Source organism: Erpetoichthys calabaricus, chromosome 4, assembly GCF_900747795.2.
Source record: "Erpetoichthys calabaricus chromosome 4, fErpCal1.3, whole genome shotgun sequence".
NCBI classification, from domain to species: Eukaryota; Metazoa; Chordata; class Cladistia; order Polypteriformes; family Polypteridae; genus Erpetoichthys; species Erpetoichthys calabaricus.
This window is the reverse complement of record NC_041397.2, coordinates 30,358,078-30,380,304: the sequence shown is the minus strand read 5'-3', so window position 1 is coordinate 30,380,304 and position 22,227 is coordinate 30,358,078. Positions and strand designations below refer to the sequence as shown.

Sequence of the window (22,227 nt, the reverse complement as noted above, 5' to 3'; positions counted from 1 at the left end):
CAGCCAGCAGTTCTCCAGCTAGCTTTTTTCCAATTACATCTGTGTGTGTTCATCATGCACGGTTTGATTTAATAAAACACTTAATAGAAAAATGTGACAGACTGAAAATGATCTGTTTTAGGCTTCAAATCATTTGGATGATATCCTTGGAAAGGAAAAAAATCTACGATATAAAAGCCTTACATTGCACAGACTAACAAGCCATAAAATTAAATAAGGTCTGAGATTGGCAATGATTGGTTTCTAATTAAGCAATTGGGTTGAATGAAAACCTGTAGCCACTGCGGCTCACCAGGACCGACATTGCCTACGCCTGTTTTACATCTTATTGCTAATAAGGAGCAATTAAAACACTGAATGCAGCAGTTTAAGATTGAAATAAGCAATTAAGGTTGGAGAACCTTAACAAGCGAGACCACTAAAATGAAGCATTAAAATGTCACTTAAGCAATATGTGCTTCATCAGCAATAATTGAGTTCTCGTTAAGGAACTGGGTTGGAACAAAAACCTGCACATACTGTGGCACTCCAGGACCGACGTTACCTACCCCTGGTCCAGACAACTCTGAATCGGCCCGTATATGTGTGTTAATACAGTAGTAGTAGTAGGAGTATTGTGGACCGTCATGTGGACAGAGTACAGTGCAACTGAACACCAATGCCATGATAATCAAGAATTTATTGAAATGCATAACTGCACTTTATTTAACAGAAAACAGAAAATGTACTGTATATGTATGTGTTCAAACGTGAGACATGCTTAAACTGGCGCACCTTTGCTTTGGGCTTAATGCTGCTGGCACAGACTATTACAGCCTATAGCAGCGCCCAGAACATGTAGGAGAAGAAAAACAGATGTATGAATGGATTGATGAATAGATGGTTGGTTTGACACGTAGGATGCAGCGATTTGGTGAGTGTGGTGACGACGTGTGTGGAGTACGGATTCCTACATTGCAGCTGATTTTATTTAGGATTAATGTGACGCCAGGTGAACAAAGTTTCCCTTTCTTACTTTATTATTTGAAATTGAACACAGTTACAATTCCCATAAGAAAAGCAGTGTGCATTAGTGTATCCCAAGCTCTACACTTTTTTTTTTTAATTAAATATTTTTGGCTACAGAATCTTATTAAAATTTAATAAAATTTCTTTTTCCTTTTTGATTAACAAAAAGTAAGGATGTGTAGCCTTCTGATGTCCTGTTTAATGTCAAACAGGCCTCTGCCATTCCGCAGCTGCCGACTTTTTTTTGTTTTTTTTTTATTCTGGCATGTAAACATTTAATCAACATCTGAATGTTGTCATTAATTAAAATCCTTTGATTAATTAGATAGCTAAGCAAAGTGCAATAGCAAAAAAAAAAAAACTGGACTGAAGCTTTGCCTATCTGTGAAGCTGCTGCTTGGCTGCTATAATTTGATTTTCAAACTGAATTTCTCTCTAACATTAACCCTGTTTGTGCATGAATTTACTTCAGGAATGCCTGAATGTCTAGCGGAACAACCATATTACTGCAAACTCTCTAAAAATGTTTGAAGTTTGAACCCATGAGGTTCAAGAGGTAGAAATAGTAAAGAAAAGGCTGACTGTAGATGCTCGAAAAGACAACGTTGTTTACAAGCAACATGCTAAAGTACAGACTGGCGCAGTTTATGGCTCTCTGTGTCCGAAGAAAAAATGATAAAAATCTATAATATTATATATGCTGGTAGTATCTTCTTGTCTGTCTGTGACCCTTTTTGTCCTTTAGCTGATCCTGCTGTCTAAATACAATCTGCCCTCCCTGACGTGGAGCTGCAACCTCTCCGTGGTAGTCGGGGATTTACTAGGCAGGCAACAAATTTATGCACATGCTGATGAGGGCAGCTGGCCCTCCCTGCTGTAAGATGCCTGTCTGCTCTTTTTCAAAACGCTCGTCCCCATAGCTGACAGCGTTTGTACTAGCATTACTTTAGGTGGCTACTGAAAAACTGACACCGCTGTGAAATATGTCACAGTTTGAATTTTGCTCAAATTTATGGGTATATGAATTGTAAAATGAAATAGTAATAACAACAATAATAAAAAGAAGAAGAATCATGTTTTTTTTTTTCCGGTTAGCCTTTACCATAAACTACGGTAAATGAGAACGTGTCATATACAATGGTTGCAAACATTTGTGTGTCTGTTATACTGGAGTTGGTGGAATAGTAAAAAGATGATAGCAGGGCGAGGGCCTCTGAATAAAATGTGATTCTAGTATAAACATGCTCCAACGTAAGTTTAGGGATAGTTTGAGAAAAAATATAAAAAGATGAAGCTGTAACTAGCAAAAAATGTAAAATAAAAAAAAAATCCTGCATTAGCCTTTCACTATGCAGCTTTATACTACTAATCACTTCATATGGTATTCAATTTATTTTGTATTTATACATTGTTTTGTACTCCAGCTTCCTCCCACAGTCCAAACACATGCAGGTTCAGTGCATTGGTGATCTTAAATTGTCCTTAGTGTGTGCTTGGTGTGTGTGTGCCCTGTGGTGGGCTGGCGCTCTGCCCGGGGATTTGTTCCTGCCTTGTGCCCTGTGTTGGCTGGGATTGGCTCCAGCAGACCCCCGTGACCCTGTGTTAGGATATAGCGGGTTGGATAATGTGTGACTGACTGACATTGTTTTGTATTATTTTTTGTGTTATATTCTATTAATAGGTGATGTATAGTATACTAAATTAACGTGGAGAAATGTTGCTGATTACATTATATACAAAGGTGTATGCATCACATTTATGTTTTCAAAAATACAATTAAAAGAGAGCTACTGTGCATATTTATATTTTAATTTATGTGCATATGCAATGTACTCTACATGCTGTCTATTAGTAGTATTTAGTGGCTTATATATTTATATCTCTATCAAGGGTACATTCTATGCAGTTCATTTAACATCTATTGCTTTATATTTTATATCATATAGATTTAAGTATACATACATATACATGCATGATCATCACAGATAGTTCCAGGATTTCAAATTACTGTATAATTTTAATACAAAAATCAATCACCTTTATAAAAAATTGTATACAATATCTCAGCATTTAGTGTCACACTTCAGTAGGTCTTGATACAAAGACTTGTTTGTAGCTTTACTAGCAAAGGTGTTGTAAAACCCCTAGCACTGAGCACTTCACCTTCTCGAGTAAAACCATACCGAGAGCTAACGTAAGACTGGAGGATGGGGGGGAGGGATGACAGGGTGCCCAGATTTTTTTTTTCTAGGAAATGCTTACATTATCCATGCAAAAAACTCTGAGACGTTGCACATCCACATCACTGCAGGTGCTCCACCAACTCAACAGGCCGATAAGCAAAGGGCCTAGGAGGAGGGATGTGCACCCACAACACTTCCTAATGTCCTGCTCTCTATTTTCATGGCCATCATCGACATGTAACTCACAGGACAAGGAGAAGTTAAGTGGCAGCAATTTATTTTATTCAAGATTTTTTTTTTTTTTTGGCAAGGAAATTTACATGAGAAAAGATATAAATCCAAAACACATAAAAAATGGATATTATCAATACCTAAAAAAAGGGGATAGTTAATGGCTAAGGATTCACTGAGTCTCTCCCACCACTCATAAAACAGTAAATGTAAGACCAATTGAAGTTTATTATTAAAGGCTGAGATCTTCCTAAAATATATCTAAATTATGTTCTGTTTTTAAAGAGCTTTTACATTGTAAATTTCTAGAATCTCAAGATGACCTGGCATGTATGTGCATAATATATATATATAAATACATATATATATAAAGAAATATTACATAAATAACATATACACAAAAAACGGACATGGATTTGTTCCGATTTGTTAGTAAAACCTATTTAATGAAGACATTGCCTAATGCATTTTTCTTTACATTAAGCACATTGAAACTATTATAACTAACTCAGAGCAGTGCACACAGACATTGAGCTTATTGTCTGTACAAAAATGTCATTTTAATGCACAATTTTGTTTGGGAAGGAAAAAAACAAACCAAAAAACAGTTTCAGAGCAATGCACTGCAGTAGGGAGTAACAAGCGCTAAGTGTGACTCAGACAAAGGTTTGATGCATTCCAGCTGCCCGTGCTCTTGCACACACAGCGAACAAAGATTGTGCTTTGTGCTCTGTGAGTTCCACACATTAAACGTCACATTTTCCACCATGCAGCAGAACACATAAGGCAACAGCGGGAAACTGTTGTCTTCGAATAAACAACAATACACAGAGGATCATCTGCCCTCAGTACAAGAACAAGGCAAATAAGTATGGAGAAGCAAATCTTGTGGACAGGGGCAGTAGAAAGACAGGGTTTCAAGGTCACACATTTGAAATGCATCATTAATCCTTACTTATGATAACTGAGGCTAAAATAAATACTTTCCCTTTCACTTTTAAAGGGACAGTATAAATTTAAATATAAATTTAGTGTGCAATGTAAATAACAGTAATTTAAGAAAGCCACTTTATTCTCTGCTTCAACACCCTCCCTCTACCTCCCCACTCACCCCCCCCCCCCCCCCCCCCCTCCAGGATCTTCAGAAACGTGGTGACATATACTGTCCTTTTACACACAGAAGAAAGGAAAACTTATACTGCACGCGTGAGATGGAGGAAGCTGGCAATGTCAGAGTGATTAATGGGTGAAGAGGGAAAAATGAAGGAGGTCTCATTAAGATTTAAATGAAGCTGAAAAAGCAGCATATGGACTGGGTAACAAATCAAAAGCATGTTTGTCCACTGAAGAAAACTGGTTAATGGAGACTGCCAGCACGTTGCCATGGAAACACTGAGTGTCGGCACTTTACACCATCCCATACCTTATCCAATACATTCCTGGTTGTTGGTAGTAGTCCAATGACCCTGATCTCTTGATGGTAAACCCATGGTCCAGCTGAGCAGAGAGAAATGGGGCAACTCAGTGGATCATCTTTTTATGTACTTTTTAAAAAATGTTATCATTTATTTTATTTTTGACTTTACAGGTAATCACCCCCATTAAGACACCCAGAAAACTTAACTTTAATTCATTTGACGCCTCACTGCTGTCAAATCAATGAGTGGAAGAAATTCTTAAAAATTTCAAAACACTGGACTGCCAAGGACTTTTAATGTTTTAGTGTAACATTAAAATATTTGGTATCATATTAAGGCAGATTTTAATAGAGGCGACCCCTTTGAAGGAAAAAAATAAATAAATACAAGCCATTTCATGCTGGAAAAAAAACACACACACACACACACACACACATTTTCTATTTTAGAAATATCGCTATTTGGATTGTCATGTTCCCATAGACATCCAGTGACATTATTAACAGGCTCAAAAAATTTGTGGAAGAAAGTAGGAGTAACAGCTTAGTTTGAACTCTACTCTACTCGATGAGGTGAACTGCAAGCATCAAAGGGTGTGCACTATAAAAACAAAGAGGGGCATGAGCCTGAAACCAATACAGAAATGTCATGGCCAGAAATACCTTACACTGTACATTAACAGCATTACTTAGACCACACTGGGGGTGTACAACACTTTTCCAATTATTCTTCATTAAGCAATGAACAAGGTGTTCTTAAAAATTAAAATCTGGCTGTATATACACTGTACTTTAAAACATCTGGATGTGTTAGTTCTGAACAGAGCAGTGCACACTGTTCATAATATCTGTTAATTGCTAGAATTTATCAAATTAGAAAAAAAATGAAAAAACAAAACATTGTACAACAAGATAAACTTAGTGATACAAAGATTTGTGCCGAAAGCTGCCCAGATGTTTGCAAAATACTTGGGTATATTAAACAAAAAAAAAACATAACTCAGCAGGTAATCTAGCATTGTAAATTGATGTCATCTGTACTGTATATAGAAACATGTAACCACTGAGAAAAACCAAAAGCTTTTCTTTGAATTTCTACCATTAGAATTTCTGAATTACTGATCCTTGAAGACACTCAGTTACATGGATTTCATAATGTACCCACATACACTGCACATATTGTCCTCATTGTTTGAACACAATGTCCATAATTTGTGTGGAAAGCAAATATCAAACTTAAATTCTTTGGAGGATTTTTAGATACTCTAGCTCAACTCCATGTGGCAGAACTCTAAACGTTGGCTTTTGTAGCTCATGTACAAAACAATAGAACTGCTTCACCTTCATTCAGTTAAGAAGGTTGTTAATCAAAATTACTAGCCTAGTGGTATTAAAAAAATCTCTTTTAGCGATAAATAGCAATACATGCTCTCGGGGTCTGTTGCATACTGTTTTGAATGATACCTGGAGAAAAACAGAAAGTCAGAGAAACATAGCAGAGAAAGAAAGACAAAGGCAGACAGACAGGTGGCCTTTTACAAAGGGCACTATAAACAAGAATTAATTTGTGGGTTTTCTTATTTTTTGTAATGGCTTTTAAAAGTTTACATGGAAAAAAAAAAAAAAAAAGGAGTTTGACACATCATACAAAAATGTCAGTCGATTTCACATTTTATGCTTTTAGAATATAGGATGTAGACTACTGTATATTTTATGCCTGACTTTTTATGTGCTGACAAACAGGCAAATAAGATACATTTTAAATGAACCGAGTAAATTTCTGCACGTATAAAGTCAATATATAAGGAGACAACAAATACAAAACTGTTCTATCCAAATGTGGGTCACAGAGGGCTGAAGTCTAACCTTGTTAGATAGGAAAAAAGGCAGAATACATCCCTGGGTAGCATGCCAGTCCATCTAAAGGAACATTTACAGACACACAGCTACACTCTCTCATACAAAGTAAATTTAGATTCACCAGTTAACCTAATAAACATGTCTTTAGGAAGTTGGAGGAAAATAAACTCTAGCCTATAGGGGAAGAAAATGCAAACTGTACACAGATATCACTGCACCATAATGTAAAAATACATATTGCTAAACTGTTTTATATACTGTACTGTATATAAAGTGCATATATAGAGTTTGAAATTATGATATATAAAATACAGAAATATATATACTGTATGTGTGTGTTTGTGTCTCCACCCATATGTTTGACATTTTGTTATTCCCGAGTCATTTTTACAGGACTATCTGTAACTCTCAGGTCTTTCTGAAACAAAACACCATAGTTAAAAAAGAGTCACTATATTTACAATCGGATTTTAAGTTTTAAACCATTTATTTCTCTTAAATATCACATTTTTATATCTGACTGCTTTATATTTATCATATATACCATGAGTGACATCATATGGAAACAAGTCTTCATAGAGTTCTGACATTTTTCTTTGTTATGACAGATCAGACACAGCCACCGATTCCCTTTGACACAGGTTGACGTCTTCAAAGTCACTTTAGATATGTCTCATGGTACATTTGATTTTGTTAGTTCAAGCGTTTCGATCCCACTTCTTTCATATGTAGTCTTTCTGGTCAAACCACCTTCCTTTTCTCGTAAGATTGAAAAAAAAATAAATATGACATGCGCATCAGTCCAAAAGTAAAGCCCATCAAGCTTGGCAGAAGGATTCTGCTTTAAGCTCTGAACCGTGTTCTGAAGGGAAAACAAGGTCCTACAATATGTCTTAACAAAGAATGTAGAAAATATAAAGCTAGGATTTTATTGTTTAGTCCAGATGATGTAAGGTGTTACTTGGAAAAACTAAATCAATCAAATAACCACTGTGCCACTCAAAGGACACCGAATTTTCGTTTTTATTTTGAAAAGTCCGGACCTTCATGCCTGTATTTTCTATATAAAGAAATTTTATTTTTAAATAAAAAAGAAGCAGTGTTGGAAGACCTCAGGCAAATATGTTGACAGATGATATTTTGGGTTAAGATAATGAACAGGGATAGCATGATCTGCATTCTTTCCTGCATCACTGTTTTTAGTTCAGTATACCAAAAGCAGAGCAGTGTCCTGTTATTGAACTTTAATAAAAGGGCAAATGAAACAAACTAAAGAAACCACTGGCAATCTCATTATAAACTTAACATTAAAAAAAGTCCTAGCTCTTTATAAATAGTGGTAAGCTACCAGGATTTCAAAAGGCCAATGTTAAAAGAACTATTATTACAAAAAAGTGTCATACTGTAAAAATAATATTTAAAACTGATATAAGAACCAGTAAGCACTGCACAAATATGGAACTAAAATTCCACAAATTGGAAAAGACACATACATTGCTTTATTAAGTAATAACCAAAGATTAGATAATTAGGTTTATTCTTTAACAATTTCTTATAAATGTATATGTATATGACCAAAAGTAAACATCTGAGAAACAATGGCATATGGTTCACATCAGAGCAACCCATTTGTTAATGGAAAATAAACTACTTAACGGATCTTCATTGTTAAGAGGATTGGATTAGTAACTAAGTATGTAATTGCTCTCTTGAGGCAGTTAATTGCATGTTACAAGGACCACAAAATAGGTAGGACTTGCCCTGACTTCTGTATTATGTCTTAGGCTCTCATGTTGTGTTTGTACACATTTGCTGCACACATACATAGTGGTTCACTGAAGAAGAAAAAAAAGAATAAATACGTTTATACATAGTAATAATACAGTCTGAGACCACATCGCAACCCAACTAGGTTAGTCAAATGAAACATTTCCAGCCGTGATCTCCATTCGTTAGGTTGGTCTTTATTTTTTTATTCATTTTATTATTATTATTATTATTATTATTATTTTTTTTTTACAGTGCACACCCAGACATTCCTTTCATCTCTCCTTTGAAGAATGCAGGTCTCTGATGGATTGTTGCATTGAAACCTTACCCAAATACTCAATAGCTTTTAACTATTTGCTTGGAGATGTGAGGAAGCGAGATGTGTGGCTAATGATGTGACTGAAGGACTTGCAGGGTTCCTTAGGCCACTTGAGACTTGAATAAATTGGAATTCATCAACTTGCCACCTATCACAACAAAAACTTTTTATCCATGTGTCAACCTAAGAGGCTGTAACGAGTCTCCTCATACCCTCCAGTAGGTCCGGGAGGACTGCAGTGGCGGCAGGTTTATGTTTAAACCCAATCACTTAAATTCGCACAAAAATCGCCTTTTAATTGTTATTTATTTCATTAGCTATTATTTTGTATTCTTCTTTCCATGCATATTATCCAAATGATTTGTGGACTGTAAGAGATTAGTCCTTCTTTCTAGCTATTTAATTAAAACAGATACTTCATAATGAACACACATAGGTGTAAATGGGAAAACATTAGCTGAAGAACTGCGGGTTCCTTTGCCAGTTACATCACTTTGTTAATTGGCAACTTTAAATAAAGCAGTATTTATAAACTTTATAAACTGGCTTGAAACAAAAACCTGCAGCCAATGTGCCCATCAAGGACCAAACTTTCATACAAGTTAATACGTAATATGTTACTGTCTGTTGTTGGGTTTTAAAGAAGCAATCCGGTTCACAAGATCATGGTAAATCATTTTTTCTTTGTTTATTATCTATTTTGTTGAGATCATGCTTGAAGGATTTTTTGAGATTTACTTAAGTATAATGTGATGATGATAATAAAGCAGTGTTACCATTTTTTCCCCTATTCAATCAGGTTTTGAAGAAAAAAAAACAAAAAAACAAAGTCTTGTATGATAGCATTAATAAAGTATTAATAAAGTATCCATCTATCTATCTATGGGTCAAGAACAGTTGTTAACAGAGGGCTGGCTGCTCATTCTTTATCTAAAGCTCTTGGCTGCCACCTGCAGGACTGGTGCAAAATGTACATGTTTAACAGAAGAGCAAAACTACCACCTCACAGAGCTGGTTTTCACCTTTTTGTTTTTTATTTAGATATACAGTGCATCCGGAAAGTATTCACAGCGCATCACTTTTTCCACATATTGTTATGTTACAGCCTTATTCCAAAATGGATTAAATTCATTTTTTTCCTTAGAATTCTACACACAACATCCCATAATGACAACATGAAAAAAGTTTTCTTGAGATTTTTGCAAATTTATTAAAAATTAAAAAATTGAGAAAGCACATGTACATAAGTATTCACAGCCTTTGCCATGAAGCTCGAAATTGAGCTCAGGTGCATTCTGTTTTTCCTGATCATCCTTGAGATGTTTCTGCAGCTTAATTGCGGAGTGGTGGCTCTGAGGCTAGAGATCTGCACTGGCAATCGGAAGGTTGCCGGTTCGAATCCCGTAAATGCCAATAGGGACTCTGCTCTGTTGGGCCCTTAAGCAAGGCCCTTAACCTGCAATTGCTGAGCGCTTTGAGTAGTGAGAAAAGCGCTATATAAATGAAAAAAATTATAAAAAAAAAAATTATTATTATTATTAATTGGAGTCCACCTGTGGTAAATTCAGTTGATTGGACATGATTTGGAAAGGCACATACCTGTCTATATAAGGTCCCACAGTTGACAGTTCATGTCAGAGCACAAACCAAGCATGAAATCAAAGGAATTGTCTGTAGACCTCCGAGACCGGATTGTCTCGAGGCACAAATCTGGGGAAGGCTACAGAAAAATTTCTGCTGCTTTGAAGGTCCCAATGAGCACAGTGGCCTCCATCATCCGTAAGTGGAAGAAGTTCGAAACCACCAGGACTCTTCCTAGAGCTGGCAGGCCATCTAAACTAAGCGATCAGGGGAAGAAGGGCCTTAGTCAGGGAGGTGACCAAGAACCCGATGGTCACTCTGTCAGAGCTCCAGAGGTCCTCTGTGGAGAGACAAGAACCTTCCAGAAGGACAACCATCTCTGCAGCAATCCACCAATCAGGCCTGTATGGTAGAGTGGCCAGACGGAAGCCACTCCTTAGTAAAAGGCACATGGCAGCCCGCCTGGAGTTTGTCAAAAGGCACCTGAAGGACTCTCAGACCATGAGAAAGAAAATTCTCTGGTCTGATGTGACAAAGATTGAACTCTTTGGTGTGAATGCCAGGCATCACATTTGGAGGAAACCTGGCACCACTCATCACCAGGCCAATACCATCCCTACAGTGAAGCATGGTGGTGGCAGCATCATGCTGTGGGGATGTTTTTCAGCGGCAGGAACTGGGAGACTAGTCAGGATAAAGGGAAAGATGACTGCAGCAATGTACAGAGACATCCTGGATGAAAATCTGCTCCAGAGCGCTCTTGACCTCAGACTGGGGCGACGGTTCATCTTTCAGCAGGACAACGACCCTAAGCACACAGCCAAGATATCAAAGGATTGGCTTCAGGACAACTCTGTGAATGTCCTTGAGTGGCCCAGCCAGAGCCCAGACTTGAATCCGATTGAACATCTCTGGAGAGATCTTAAAATGGCTGTGCACCGATGCTTCCCATCAAACCTGATGGAGCTTGAGAGGTGCTGCAAAGAGGAATGGGCGAAACTGGCCAAGGATAGGTGTGCCAAGCTTGTGGCATCATATTCAAAAAGACTTGAGGCTGGAATTGTTGCCAAAGGTGCATCGACAAAGTATTGAGCAAAGGCTGTGAATACTTATGTACATGGGATTTCTCAGTTTTTTTATTTTTAATAAATTTGCAAAAACCTCAAGCAAATGTTTTTCACGTTGTCATTATGGGGTGTTGTGTGTAGAATTCTGAGGAAAAAAATGAATTTAATCCATTTTGGAATAAGGCTGTAACATAACAAAATGTGGAAAAAGTGATGCACTGTGAATACTTTCTGGATGCACTGTAAAGATTTTTGACACCTTTTTTTTATCTTCTTTTATACTTGTGTCCCAGCATTTAATGGAACTGTATAGTGTGAATGCATTTCATTAGGGTTGAAGCTCTCTTTTGCCTCCTCTATTGCACATAAATTCAACTTTAATAATCTCCTCCCCAGAGGATCTATTGATTTTACAAGTAACTTCACTCACAAGTGGCCCTCCATACTTTTTGTAGATTCTGACCTCACCACAACAATGGAACTATACTACCTAGTATTAGGAGTGAGCTTCTGAATGTACAGCCACTATTTACTTTTGATCATACTAAACATACTTAAGATAGAAATCTAAAATAAACACATCTACCTCCTCTCCATTCATTTTAAATATTCTCAGTGACCGATTGCAAAATCTTGTGGTTAATTCACCTTTTAGATTTGTAGATCCATCTTGTGGTAAACAAGTGTCAGATAAAGCCTCATGTTGAAACACTTCCAGCGATTATTAGGTATAGTGTGGAAGAGGTGAGAGAAGTACGTGTATACTAGGATGTGTAACTTTCTGTTCAGACACAAAATAATCCAATATCTGAGCTTAAAAATAAAAAAAATAGATGCAAAAAAAGAAAAGTTGATAAAGACGGACATTATACATATTGCAAATAATTGGGAATTCAACCATAAAGTTAATAACTGATTCTGGATTATAAAAAAGGTTATCGTCTTTCCTAACAAAAAGAATTTCATTCTACTCAGCTGTTTTGCTGATGCTGCCTTTCTGGTGTGTTTAGAAAATGCTTAAAATTATTGGATCATTATACTACAAGCAACAAGCAAAGCCGGGGTTATAAAACTGGCTTGGTTATTAGTTACCTTTCTTTTGATTTACATCTTTTCCCCTGTAACAGTTTAAAATGCTTTATACTTTTTTTTTTAGTGTGCCTGGACACCAAAAGTAGCATTTTGTTTGTGTGTGTTTGAGGCTGTGTATTGTATAGTACTTTTGTACTCATTCTGAACTTTGTTAAAATCTATTCTATAATTCTTGCTAACCAACTATATTTCAGATATCATTTTATGTAGTTTGTTATAAAAAAAAGATACACAGTATGCAAATGAAAGAAACAATTAAAATTTGAATTGTAAAAAACTGCTTTCATTTGCAACTCCTTGAAGAGTTTAGATTTGCAGATGTAATCGATCCCAGACAACAGTGCTGACAGTCCTTTTCAAATTAAAGAAAGAAAGAAAGAAAAAGAAAGAAAGAAAGAAGACTGTACAGTTTAAAAGTTTTTTTTTTTTTTAAGAAAACAGAAGATGACTGTACTGAAAATGATGTTCAACGGCAGAGTGCCAAAGTCAGCAGGAATGCACGACTGCTTACAATGTAGTTTGATGGAATAGAAAGCTGATCTTCTTAAATAATGAGGTTGGATTTGTTTGCAGTTGGTGGGCAAAAATACCTTTTTGTCATATGACAAATTTATGAAGAAAAACACATTTTTATTGTGTTGTTTTTGTGGAGGAGCAGGGACAAATTTATTTAGTTATAAACAAAAGCATTTTCATGATAGTTATTTTAGAAATGTATCCTGTGAATGTCCCTTCTTTAGCACTAAGGAAAATAGTGTTGATGTGAAAATATCTAGGACATACTTACCACTGCTTCAAGAATATAAATGTCAGCTGAACGAACGGTGACTGACATTATCCCCAGAAAGACTGGCTAAAAATGCTTTCTAAAATGCTGAAAAATAATACGTTATTTATATTTGAAAGAAGTCAAATCACTAAGATGTGCGAGGTTATTTCCCTTTTCTGTTCTGCCTTATGCACCTGTTACTACAACAGTATGAAAATGTTGTAGCAGTGGTGCAAACTGCACTCTCTGTAGTCAAAGTACAGAAATGTATTAAAAATGTTTTGGGTTGCACATTTTTACTCAAACCTACTTTATAGTTGTAGTAAGTTAAGATAATCTTGCATCTTAATAGCCTACTTAGAAATTACTCTCTGCTGAAGGTACACTACTGTACCATTACTTTATTGAGCATATTTCTTTTCAAATATCCTCATCAGCCCACAATAATCATTCAACGTTGTTTGCCTTGACAAGCTTCACAGTTGAAACCTTTGATTTAAAGAAATATTCATATAAGTAAAATCAACTCTAAATGATGCAGAATATAACTTACTGTTATGACAGAGACCCCTGCTGTTGTACTGTTTGGTTTAGGTCCTGTATTGAAATGTTTCTTGATTTTTCCAGCTACTGAAAGTTGATGTTCGTTCTCTGGCATTCCGTCATCCTAAAATGGAAAGGAAACAGCAGTTCTGTTAAAAGTAAAATAAATCCAATTTAGTCAATATAGTACAGTATATACAAATTCTCAAGTTGCCTTGGTCTTGAGTGTTACAGGGACAGTAAATTCAAGAGAAATATAAAGCTGGGGTCCATGATTGCAGGGGCACTCTGGGCCTTCAGAGAGAAGTTTTGACAGGATAACCCCAGGAGTTCTGTAGTTCTTTCTTAACCACCCAAGTAGTAGTGGACCACTATGGCAGCAAGATGTTTGTTAATCAATTTTGAAATGAAGTTGAATCTTTGCTCTTGAGAATATGAAAATTGCTTTTGAATAATCAAATTGGCTGCATACAGCCTTTCAAGATAGAAAGACCAATTTAGAATGTAAAGAAATGTTTTTTTACATGAAAGAAGAGATTGCTACAGTTCATTTATTCTTACACTATATAGTGCTTTTCAGTACCATCTCCTGCTATGCTTCTATCTATGTAGAGACTTTGCTGTCTATCCATATAATCGCTTTCATTTCTATCTTAAATAGTGCCTTTGCTCTCAGTTGCTTTCTATACATCTGTCTTCAATTATAAACTGCTCAAAAAATTAAAGGAACACTTTGAAAACACATCAGATCTCAATGGGAAAGAAAATCCTGCTGTATATCTATACTGATATGGACTGGGTAATTTGTTAGGAATGAAAGGATACCACATCGATTATGGAAATGAAAATTATCAACTCACAGAGAGCTGAATTCAAAGACCCCTGAAAATCAAAATAAAAAATGATGTGGCAGGCTAGTCCATTTTGCTGAAGTATCATTGCAGCACTCCAAATCGTACTCAGTAGTTTGTATGGCCCCCACGTGCTTGTATGCATGCCTGACAAAGTCGGAGGGGATTTGTTGTTGTGGGGCATGCTCCTAATGAGAGGACAGATGGTGTCCTGGGGGATCTCCTCCCAGATCTAGACCAGGGCATCACTGAGCTCCTGGACAGTCTGAGGTGCAACCTGGTGGTGTCAGATGGACCGAAACATAATGTCCCAGAAGTATTCTATTGGATTTAGGTCAGGTGACTGTGGGGGCCAGTCAATGGTACTGTATCAATTCCTTCATCCACCAGGAACTGCTTGGATACTCTCGCCACATGAGGCCGGGCATTGTCGTGCACAAGGAGGAACCCGGGACCCACTGCACCAGCATGGGGTCTGACAATGGGTCCAAAAATTTCATCCCAATACCTAATGGCAGTCAAAGTGCCTTTGTCTAGCCTGTAGAGGCCTGTGTGTCCTTCCATGGATATGCCTCCCAAGACCATCACTGACCCACCACCAAACCAGTCATGCTGAACAATGTTACAGGCAGCGTAACATTCTCCATGGCTTCTCCAGACCCTTTCACATTTATCATGTGTGCTCAGGGTGAACCTGCTCTCATCTGTGGAAAGCACAGGGCGCCAGTGGTGTATCTGCCAATTCTGGTATTCTATGGCAAATGTCAATCGAGCTCCACAGTGCCAGGGAGTGAGCACAGGACCCACTAGAGGATGTCGGGCCCTCAGACCACCCTCAAGAAGTCTGTTTCTGATTGTTTGGTCAGAGACATTCACACCAGTGGCCTGTTGGAGGTCATTTTGTAGGGCTCTGGCAGTGCTCATTCTGTTCCTCCTTGCCTAAAAGGAGCAGACACTGGTCCTGCTGATGAGTTAAGGACCTTCTACGGCCCTGACCAGCTCTCCTAGAGTAACTGCCGGTCTCCTGGAATCTCCTCCATGCCCTTGAGACTGTGCTGGGTGACACAGCAAACCTTCTGGCAATGGCACGTGGACTACCTGTGCAACCTCTCCGTAGGGTCAAGATATCACCTCATTGCTACCAGTAGTGACACTGACTGTAGCCAAATGCAAAACAAGTGAAAAAACAGTCAGAAAAGATGAGGAGGGAAAAATGTCTGTGGCCTCCACCTGTGCCAGTGTTTCCCAAACTCGGTCCTGGGGACCCCCTGTGGCTGCAGGTTTTTGTTCCAACCAGCTTCTGTTTTTAATTGAACTCCTGGGCTAATTAAGTGAACTGATATTTCCCAAATTCTGTGTTTAGGGAACAATACAGAAATTAGAAAACTAAGTTTGCTAAAAAAAAATTTTTAAAATGTACTACGCAGTTATATAGGAATAATGTATTTTTTTTCTTTTTAACAGTATTTCCATCTTGATTTTCATTCTACTTTTCTAGGTGTTCTAATTGTTTAATTAATCCATTATTTACTAATTAGTGGGTCTGACTCTAAAGTAGTTGCGGGCCTTTGATTATTCAGTGTTGTTTGCCTGGGTGTCTGATCTGCTCGTTTTAAATTGTCATTAAGATACAATGAAGAGGGGAAAACTGCACAGAGAAAGGGCAAAGTATAATGAAATCAACAAAAGAGAGTTAAGCATTTAAATCTATAGCAAAACCAGAAATATTTCTAAATGTCTTATAAATGTAAAAATCATGCTGCTATGCTTTTCTGAATGTTGAATAAAAGAAAAAAAAACCAAAACAGCTAATTAAATGAAATCTGCGCTATCAGGTGTTGTCAATGATTAGGAATCCGGGTGGAATAAAAACCTGCAGCCACAGGGGTTCACCAGGACCGAGTTTGGGAAACACTGTGTTAAACCATTCATTCCTATTTTGGGGGTCATCTCATTGTTGCCTCTCTAGTTGCACCTGTTGTTAATATCATTAACACCAAAGCAGCTGAAACTGATTAACAAGCCCCTTTGCTACTTAACTGACCAGATCAGTAGCCAAGAAGTTTCATTGACCTGATGCTATACTCTGATTAAAAAGTTGTCCTTTCAGTTATTTTGAGCAGTATATAATGCATTTCATTTATTTCTGTCTAAATAAATCTAAATGCAGTAACTGTGAATTAAAGGCAATGAAAAACTAACAGAAGTGTACTGCAAACTTGTATTAGTGAAATGCAGAACATATCAAGTGCAATTAAATACAAGACAAATGGGCATTATATTAAATAAATATATATTTTACACACACACACAGGTAAGTTACAACAGTCCTACATACGACTACGGCAACTTACCAAACACAGTAAATCTCAGATATCACATTTATGTAAGTCACCGTTTACACACTTCTACCTATTGACAAATCACCCTGTATTACTGTATATTGTTAAAATGGTAAATTAGCAAAAATAACGAGTTAAACATTAATAGTCTAAGTAACATTCAGATGTAAAAATTTTGCAAAATTAAAAATACAAGACTACATGGAGCTAGTCAATGACTTTAAATATATCCCGTGACACCTTCAAAGATAACATTGCAGAATGCTTTCAGTGCACAATATTCGCTAGGAGAAACGATGATTTCCTTCTTCAAATATGATATTCCAATTTAGTCATCTGTACTTGTTCTGCCATCTTGTGACAGTTTTGCTGTACTGCATGCACCTAGTAAGTTTCGATGGCAGAATTACAGTCTATCAATTTTATTATATTTAAATGTATTAGACTATATTATTTATTGTGGACAAATCTAAAATATGGCATTTGTTTATAGATTATTTATTTATTTATTTTTACGATTCCTAAATTCTATACATTCAGTGAATAATGAACTACTATTCATTTACTGATCTGGAATTGCTTTATCTCTCTCAACTACCCAGTGACATAAATTGGATGAAAAATCTAGGTCATTTTACTGAAATTTTAGCTTTTGCTAATGCAAAGGCTGAATCCAAGACAAGTCAGACCTTAAGAAGAATAATAAACATGAGCCTAGTATTATGATGGCAGGATCCCTTCAGCACAGATAAGGGGCCTAGTCAGTATAAAGGGGAAGACGTATGGGTTCAGGTGTCAAGATATCAAAACCTGCTGCCCTCTGCTAGAAAACTGAAGTTAAAAGAGTAATTTCACTTTTCAAAATAAAACAATAAACCCAAGCACACAGAGTTAGAGTTTGAGCCCAGGCCTTAATCCTGTTGAAAATCTGACAATCTGGCTAAGCATGAACTCATTCAAAAGAAGACTGGGATAAAATTATAAAATTCATATGGGTAAAGTCCTCCGAAAACAGACTTGAAACTAGAATAGAAGAAAAATGTGCTTATTAATTAAACCATGTTCACAATTAATGAAACAAACTGTCCACTTGTTTAGCGATCACATTCTGTAGGTTACAAAAAGTGGAAAAAGTCTGACGTGATTTGATTTTAACATTTACATCAATAAAGCCTGATGTGTCAACAAAGGATGGTAGAATTAAGACATCCAACTATGTTTTGAATCACTTTTCTTGAAATTTGTTTTGATTTACATTCTTTGTATTTTGTGATGCTTGACTCCTTGTAAGGCACATTTAAAATAAAAAGACTGATTACTGATTTAGATAAAGAAATTTTAACTTTTCTCACAATCTCCTTAAAAAGGGTGTCTCATGACTGGGAATTCTATGAATGCCACTCAGGTGCCATCTTTAGTTTAAAACCCACTGTGGGTCTAAAAAATACAAGTAAACCTAAAGAAGCCCATCAAATCTGGTCAGTTTTTTTATTTTTCTTAAACAAAAAAAATATGGAGCTGTGACTCGTCATCCACTGGTCTTTATTACAAACAGCTATGCACAGAAATGAAGAAATGTTGCACGGAACTAAAAAATTCATAACATAGCAAGGTCAATAGAGATCAATAAAACAATTTGAAGACACATTAAAAGGACAATGAGATTTGGCTGAAGAAACTGAAGAGGCCAGCTGTTCAGAAGTGTGAAAAGCAAATTAAGTTTTGTTAAGTGTACAAAATAGAGGGAAATTTTTACTTTTATATCAGTCCAGAACAATTATGACACATTGGGGTGATGGGAATCTACAGCTTTGGTTCAAACACTGGTAATTTAGGAGCCTAAAAGCTCAAATTCTAGGTTACAGCTAAAACTTCAATACACAAAGAGAACTGGTTCAGTAACAAACTTTGTTTCATCACATGATCTACTGAGCTGTCATTCTTACGATAATACTGGACACATGCGGAGATCTTAGTATGTTTTTTGTAGATATGGTATGTAGAATATGTGGGGTGTTCATACCCTCATTAATACAGAGCAGAAATGATGTCGCTCTGCAGAAAGTCAAAGTGTAGCAACTTTTTGTTATTTGAATTTCCAGCTGATCAGTTCTAAATGCTACATTTGGGTAAATGTCCGCACTTACGTTAACCCATGGATGTTCCAAAACCTGCAAAGCAGAGAACCTCTGGTCTACTTCCACTTGTAACATCATGGTAATTAGTTCCTGCAAACCAAGGATAAAAATATATTGGTTAAATGACTGCAGTAATGTAGCAACTTAAAATGTATTAAAAAAAACCCCACAAGAGTCCATTTTCAAATGAACAATTTAGCATGACAATAGAAGTGGACTGAAATGATGATAACTAATTAACTAATCTGCATGTTTGATTCCCAAAAGTCTATCTTCAAATTTCGTTATTTTGTGTGCAATCAACTGAGCATGCCAATAGGACATACACTAAATACAAGTAAACTGAAATGAAGTGATACACACGCATCGCTGTGCTGCTGCCGTTGGGCTTAAGGCAGTGAATCTAACTCCTGGCTGGGCTGCTGTAAATGTGGATTTAGCATATTCTCCCCCTGTTTGTGGTGAGTTTCTCCCTGTTTTCAAACATGCATGCTTACGGACCTTCCATAGTGTTCAGGTAAGACAAATACCACCACGATGGGCAGGATAGGTTGCTGTCAATAACTGTGTCTCTTATTTCCTCCACAGTGTGAAGCCATCACCTGGATATGATGCCTAGCCATGCTGATATAAGCAAGAAGATCGTCTTTTGATCCGATGGAGTTATAGAGATGGGGCTCTACGTGCAAGTAAGCCTTACTGAATGTGCGAGGACTGCTATATTGTTTCATTTTTGTATCCTAGGGGAGTTTTGTTGGTTGTGTGGGATTACCAATTATTAAATGGATTTTGGCTATGTTGGCACTCCAAATACTACAAAGTCTCCACGATTGTTTGGTTCACACTGTTTGGTTCTACTTCTGGTCGCTGCACTGCAGCAGACCTCTCAGTGCATCTCTCCCGTTTTGTACCTGCTTTTTGTTCTTAATTTATGTAAAATTGTTTTTTTTTTGTTTTCTTTTACTAGTTTGCAAGTAGTTATTTCTATAAAATGCTTCATAACATTTGCGAAAGTTTCTTACTTTTGATCGTTATCGCCTTTGGAATCCAACGGGACATTTTGACTAGTGTGTGTCAGAGGGCAATGTTAAAGAAACTGGAAATCATCTCAACTGATGACAGACATCCATTACATGTAGAACTAAACGTCAGTAAATCAGGAAGGATAGTCTCTTTGAAAACCCACACAAATCGCTCCAGAAACTCCTTTCTTCCTAGTGCCATACGACTTTTCAATAAGAAATATCGGAGATAATGATTAAGGTTTTGATATATATCCTGTAACCTTTTTTTTGGTGTAAATATGCAATATCTAACTGCCTTACCTTAACCTGTCTTGTTTCTATTTGTTTGTTTTATTTCATTCGGTCTGTTATTAAATGCAACTGAGAAGACAAATTTCATGTTTTCTTGTGTAAACATGACTAAATAAAGAAACTTTAAACCTTACTCTGGTTTCCTCACATATGCCAAAAATGTGCAGATTAGGTTGAGCAGCAATTCTAAAGTAACCTTGTGTGAATGAGTGTGGTACCAGCTGTGATGCACTGAGGACCGCTTCACAATGTGGTTTCCAAATTGTAATTGAACCTTCACATGACAATGTAATGATAACATGGAAAAATGGTTTAATTGATGCTTGTTTTCTTTATAGACCATTATTTTGAAGACAGAATGAACGCCCCCAGTACCATCTACAGTGATCCCTCGCTATATCGTGCTTTGCCTTTCGCGGCTTCACTCCATTGCGGATTTTATATGTAAGCATATTTAAATATATATCGCGGATTTTTTGCTGGTTCGCGGATTTCTGAGGACAATAGGTCTTTTAATTTTTGGTACATGCTTCCTCAGTTGGTTTGCCCAGTTGATTTCATACAAGGGACGCTATTGGCAGATGGCTGAGAAGCTACCCAACTTACTTTTCTCTGTCTCTCTTGCGCTGACTTTCTCTGATCCTGACGTAGGGGGATTGAGCAGGGGGGCTGTTTGCACACCTAGACGATACGGACACTCGTCTAAAAATGCTGAAAGATTATCTTCACGTTGCTATCTTTTGTGCAGCTGCTTCCTGAAACGACATGCTGCACTGTGCTTCGCATACTTGAAAGCTCGAAGGGCACGTATTGATTTTTGATTGAAAAACAAACTCTGTCTCTCTCTCTCTCTGCTCCTGACGGTGTGAGCTGCCGCCTTCAACAGCTTTGTGCCGCGGTGCTTCGCATACTTAAAAGCCAAACAGTCCTATTGATTTGTTTGCTAGAGATTGTTTTCTCTAGCTATGTGACATTCTGTGCTCCTGACACGCACTCCTTTGAAGAGGAAGATATGTTTGCATTCTTTTAATTGTGAGATGGAACTGTCATCTCTGTCTTGTCATGGAGCACAGTTTAAACTTTTGAAAAAGAGACAAATGTTTGTTTGCAGTGTTTGAATAACGTTCCTGTCTCTCTACAACCTCCTGTGTTTCTGCGCAAATCTGTGACCCAAGCATGACAATATAAAAATAACCATATAAACATATGGTTTCTACTTCGCGGATTTTCTTATTTCGCGGGTGGCTCTGGAACGCAACCCCTGCGATGGAGGAGGGATTACTGTATATCCATGTTGAATTAGCAGCATTTATTTTTTAAGCCCATAAAACAGTAAATGTAATCAACGCCATTAACTGGAGTAATTTGCATAACCTTTGGTCAGCTGCATGGGGTAGGCATTGAAGTTTACAGATTTTTAGGCAACTCTTAATTTCCTAAATCCAGCCATCTATCTGTTTTTTTAACAGTCATCACATTTGTTGTCGTAAGTGCTGCAGATAATCTTTCCAGCATCAGTTGCCAGTTCATCACAGGGCACATTCGTGCACTCGTCCATGTTCACTTATAACAGGTAAATCTAGACCTGATAGCTGGTATGTATATCATTATAGGTTTTTCTGGTTATTACTGTCACATGCACAGAATACGGTGAAGTTCTCACTTGCATGTGGTAATCAACATACAACATATCGCTACTCTTCATGCACCAAGATTTACCACCTTGAACCAACTCCCAAG

The 22,227-nt window shown here is 37.0% G+C and overlaps 1 protein-coding gene across 5 annotated transcripts in view; it reads right to left on the bottom strand.

Moving 5' to 3' along the window:
- dclk1a (doublecortin-like kinase 1a) overlaps positions 1 to 22,227 on the bottom strand; it is a 433,299-nt gene that overhangs the window by 6,739 nt on the left and 404,333 nt on the right. For 3 of the 5 annotated variants that reach the window (XM_028799297.2, XM_051926742.1, XM_051926743.1), the window contains 2 exons: positions 19,181 to 19,261; positions 13,851 to 13,964 (listed from right to left, as the gene is read on the bottom strand). In XM_028799297.2, the coding sequence (XP_028655130.2) occupies positions 13,851 to 13,964; positions 19,181 to 19,261 (195 nt within the window). Of the gene's footprint in view, positions 1 to 4,845; positions 4,920 to 13,850; positions 13,965 to 19,180; positions 19,262 to 22,227 lie in introns of all 5 variants that reach the window. The other 2 variants (XM_051926741.1, XM_051926744.1) reach the window with 1 other exon arrangement.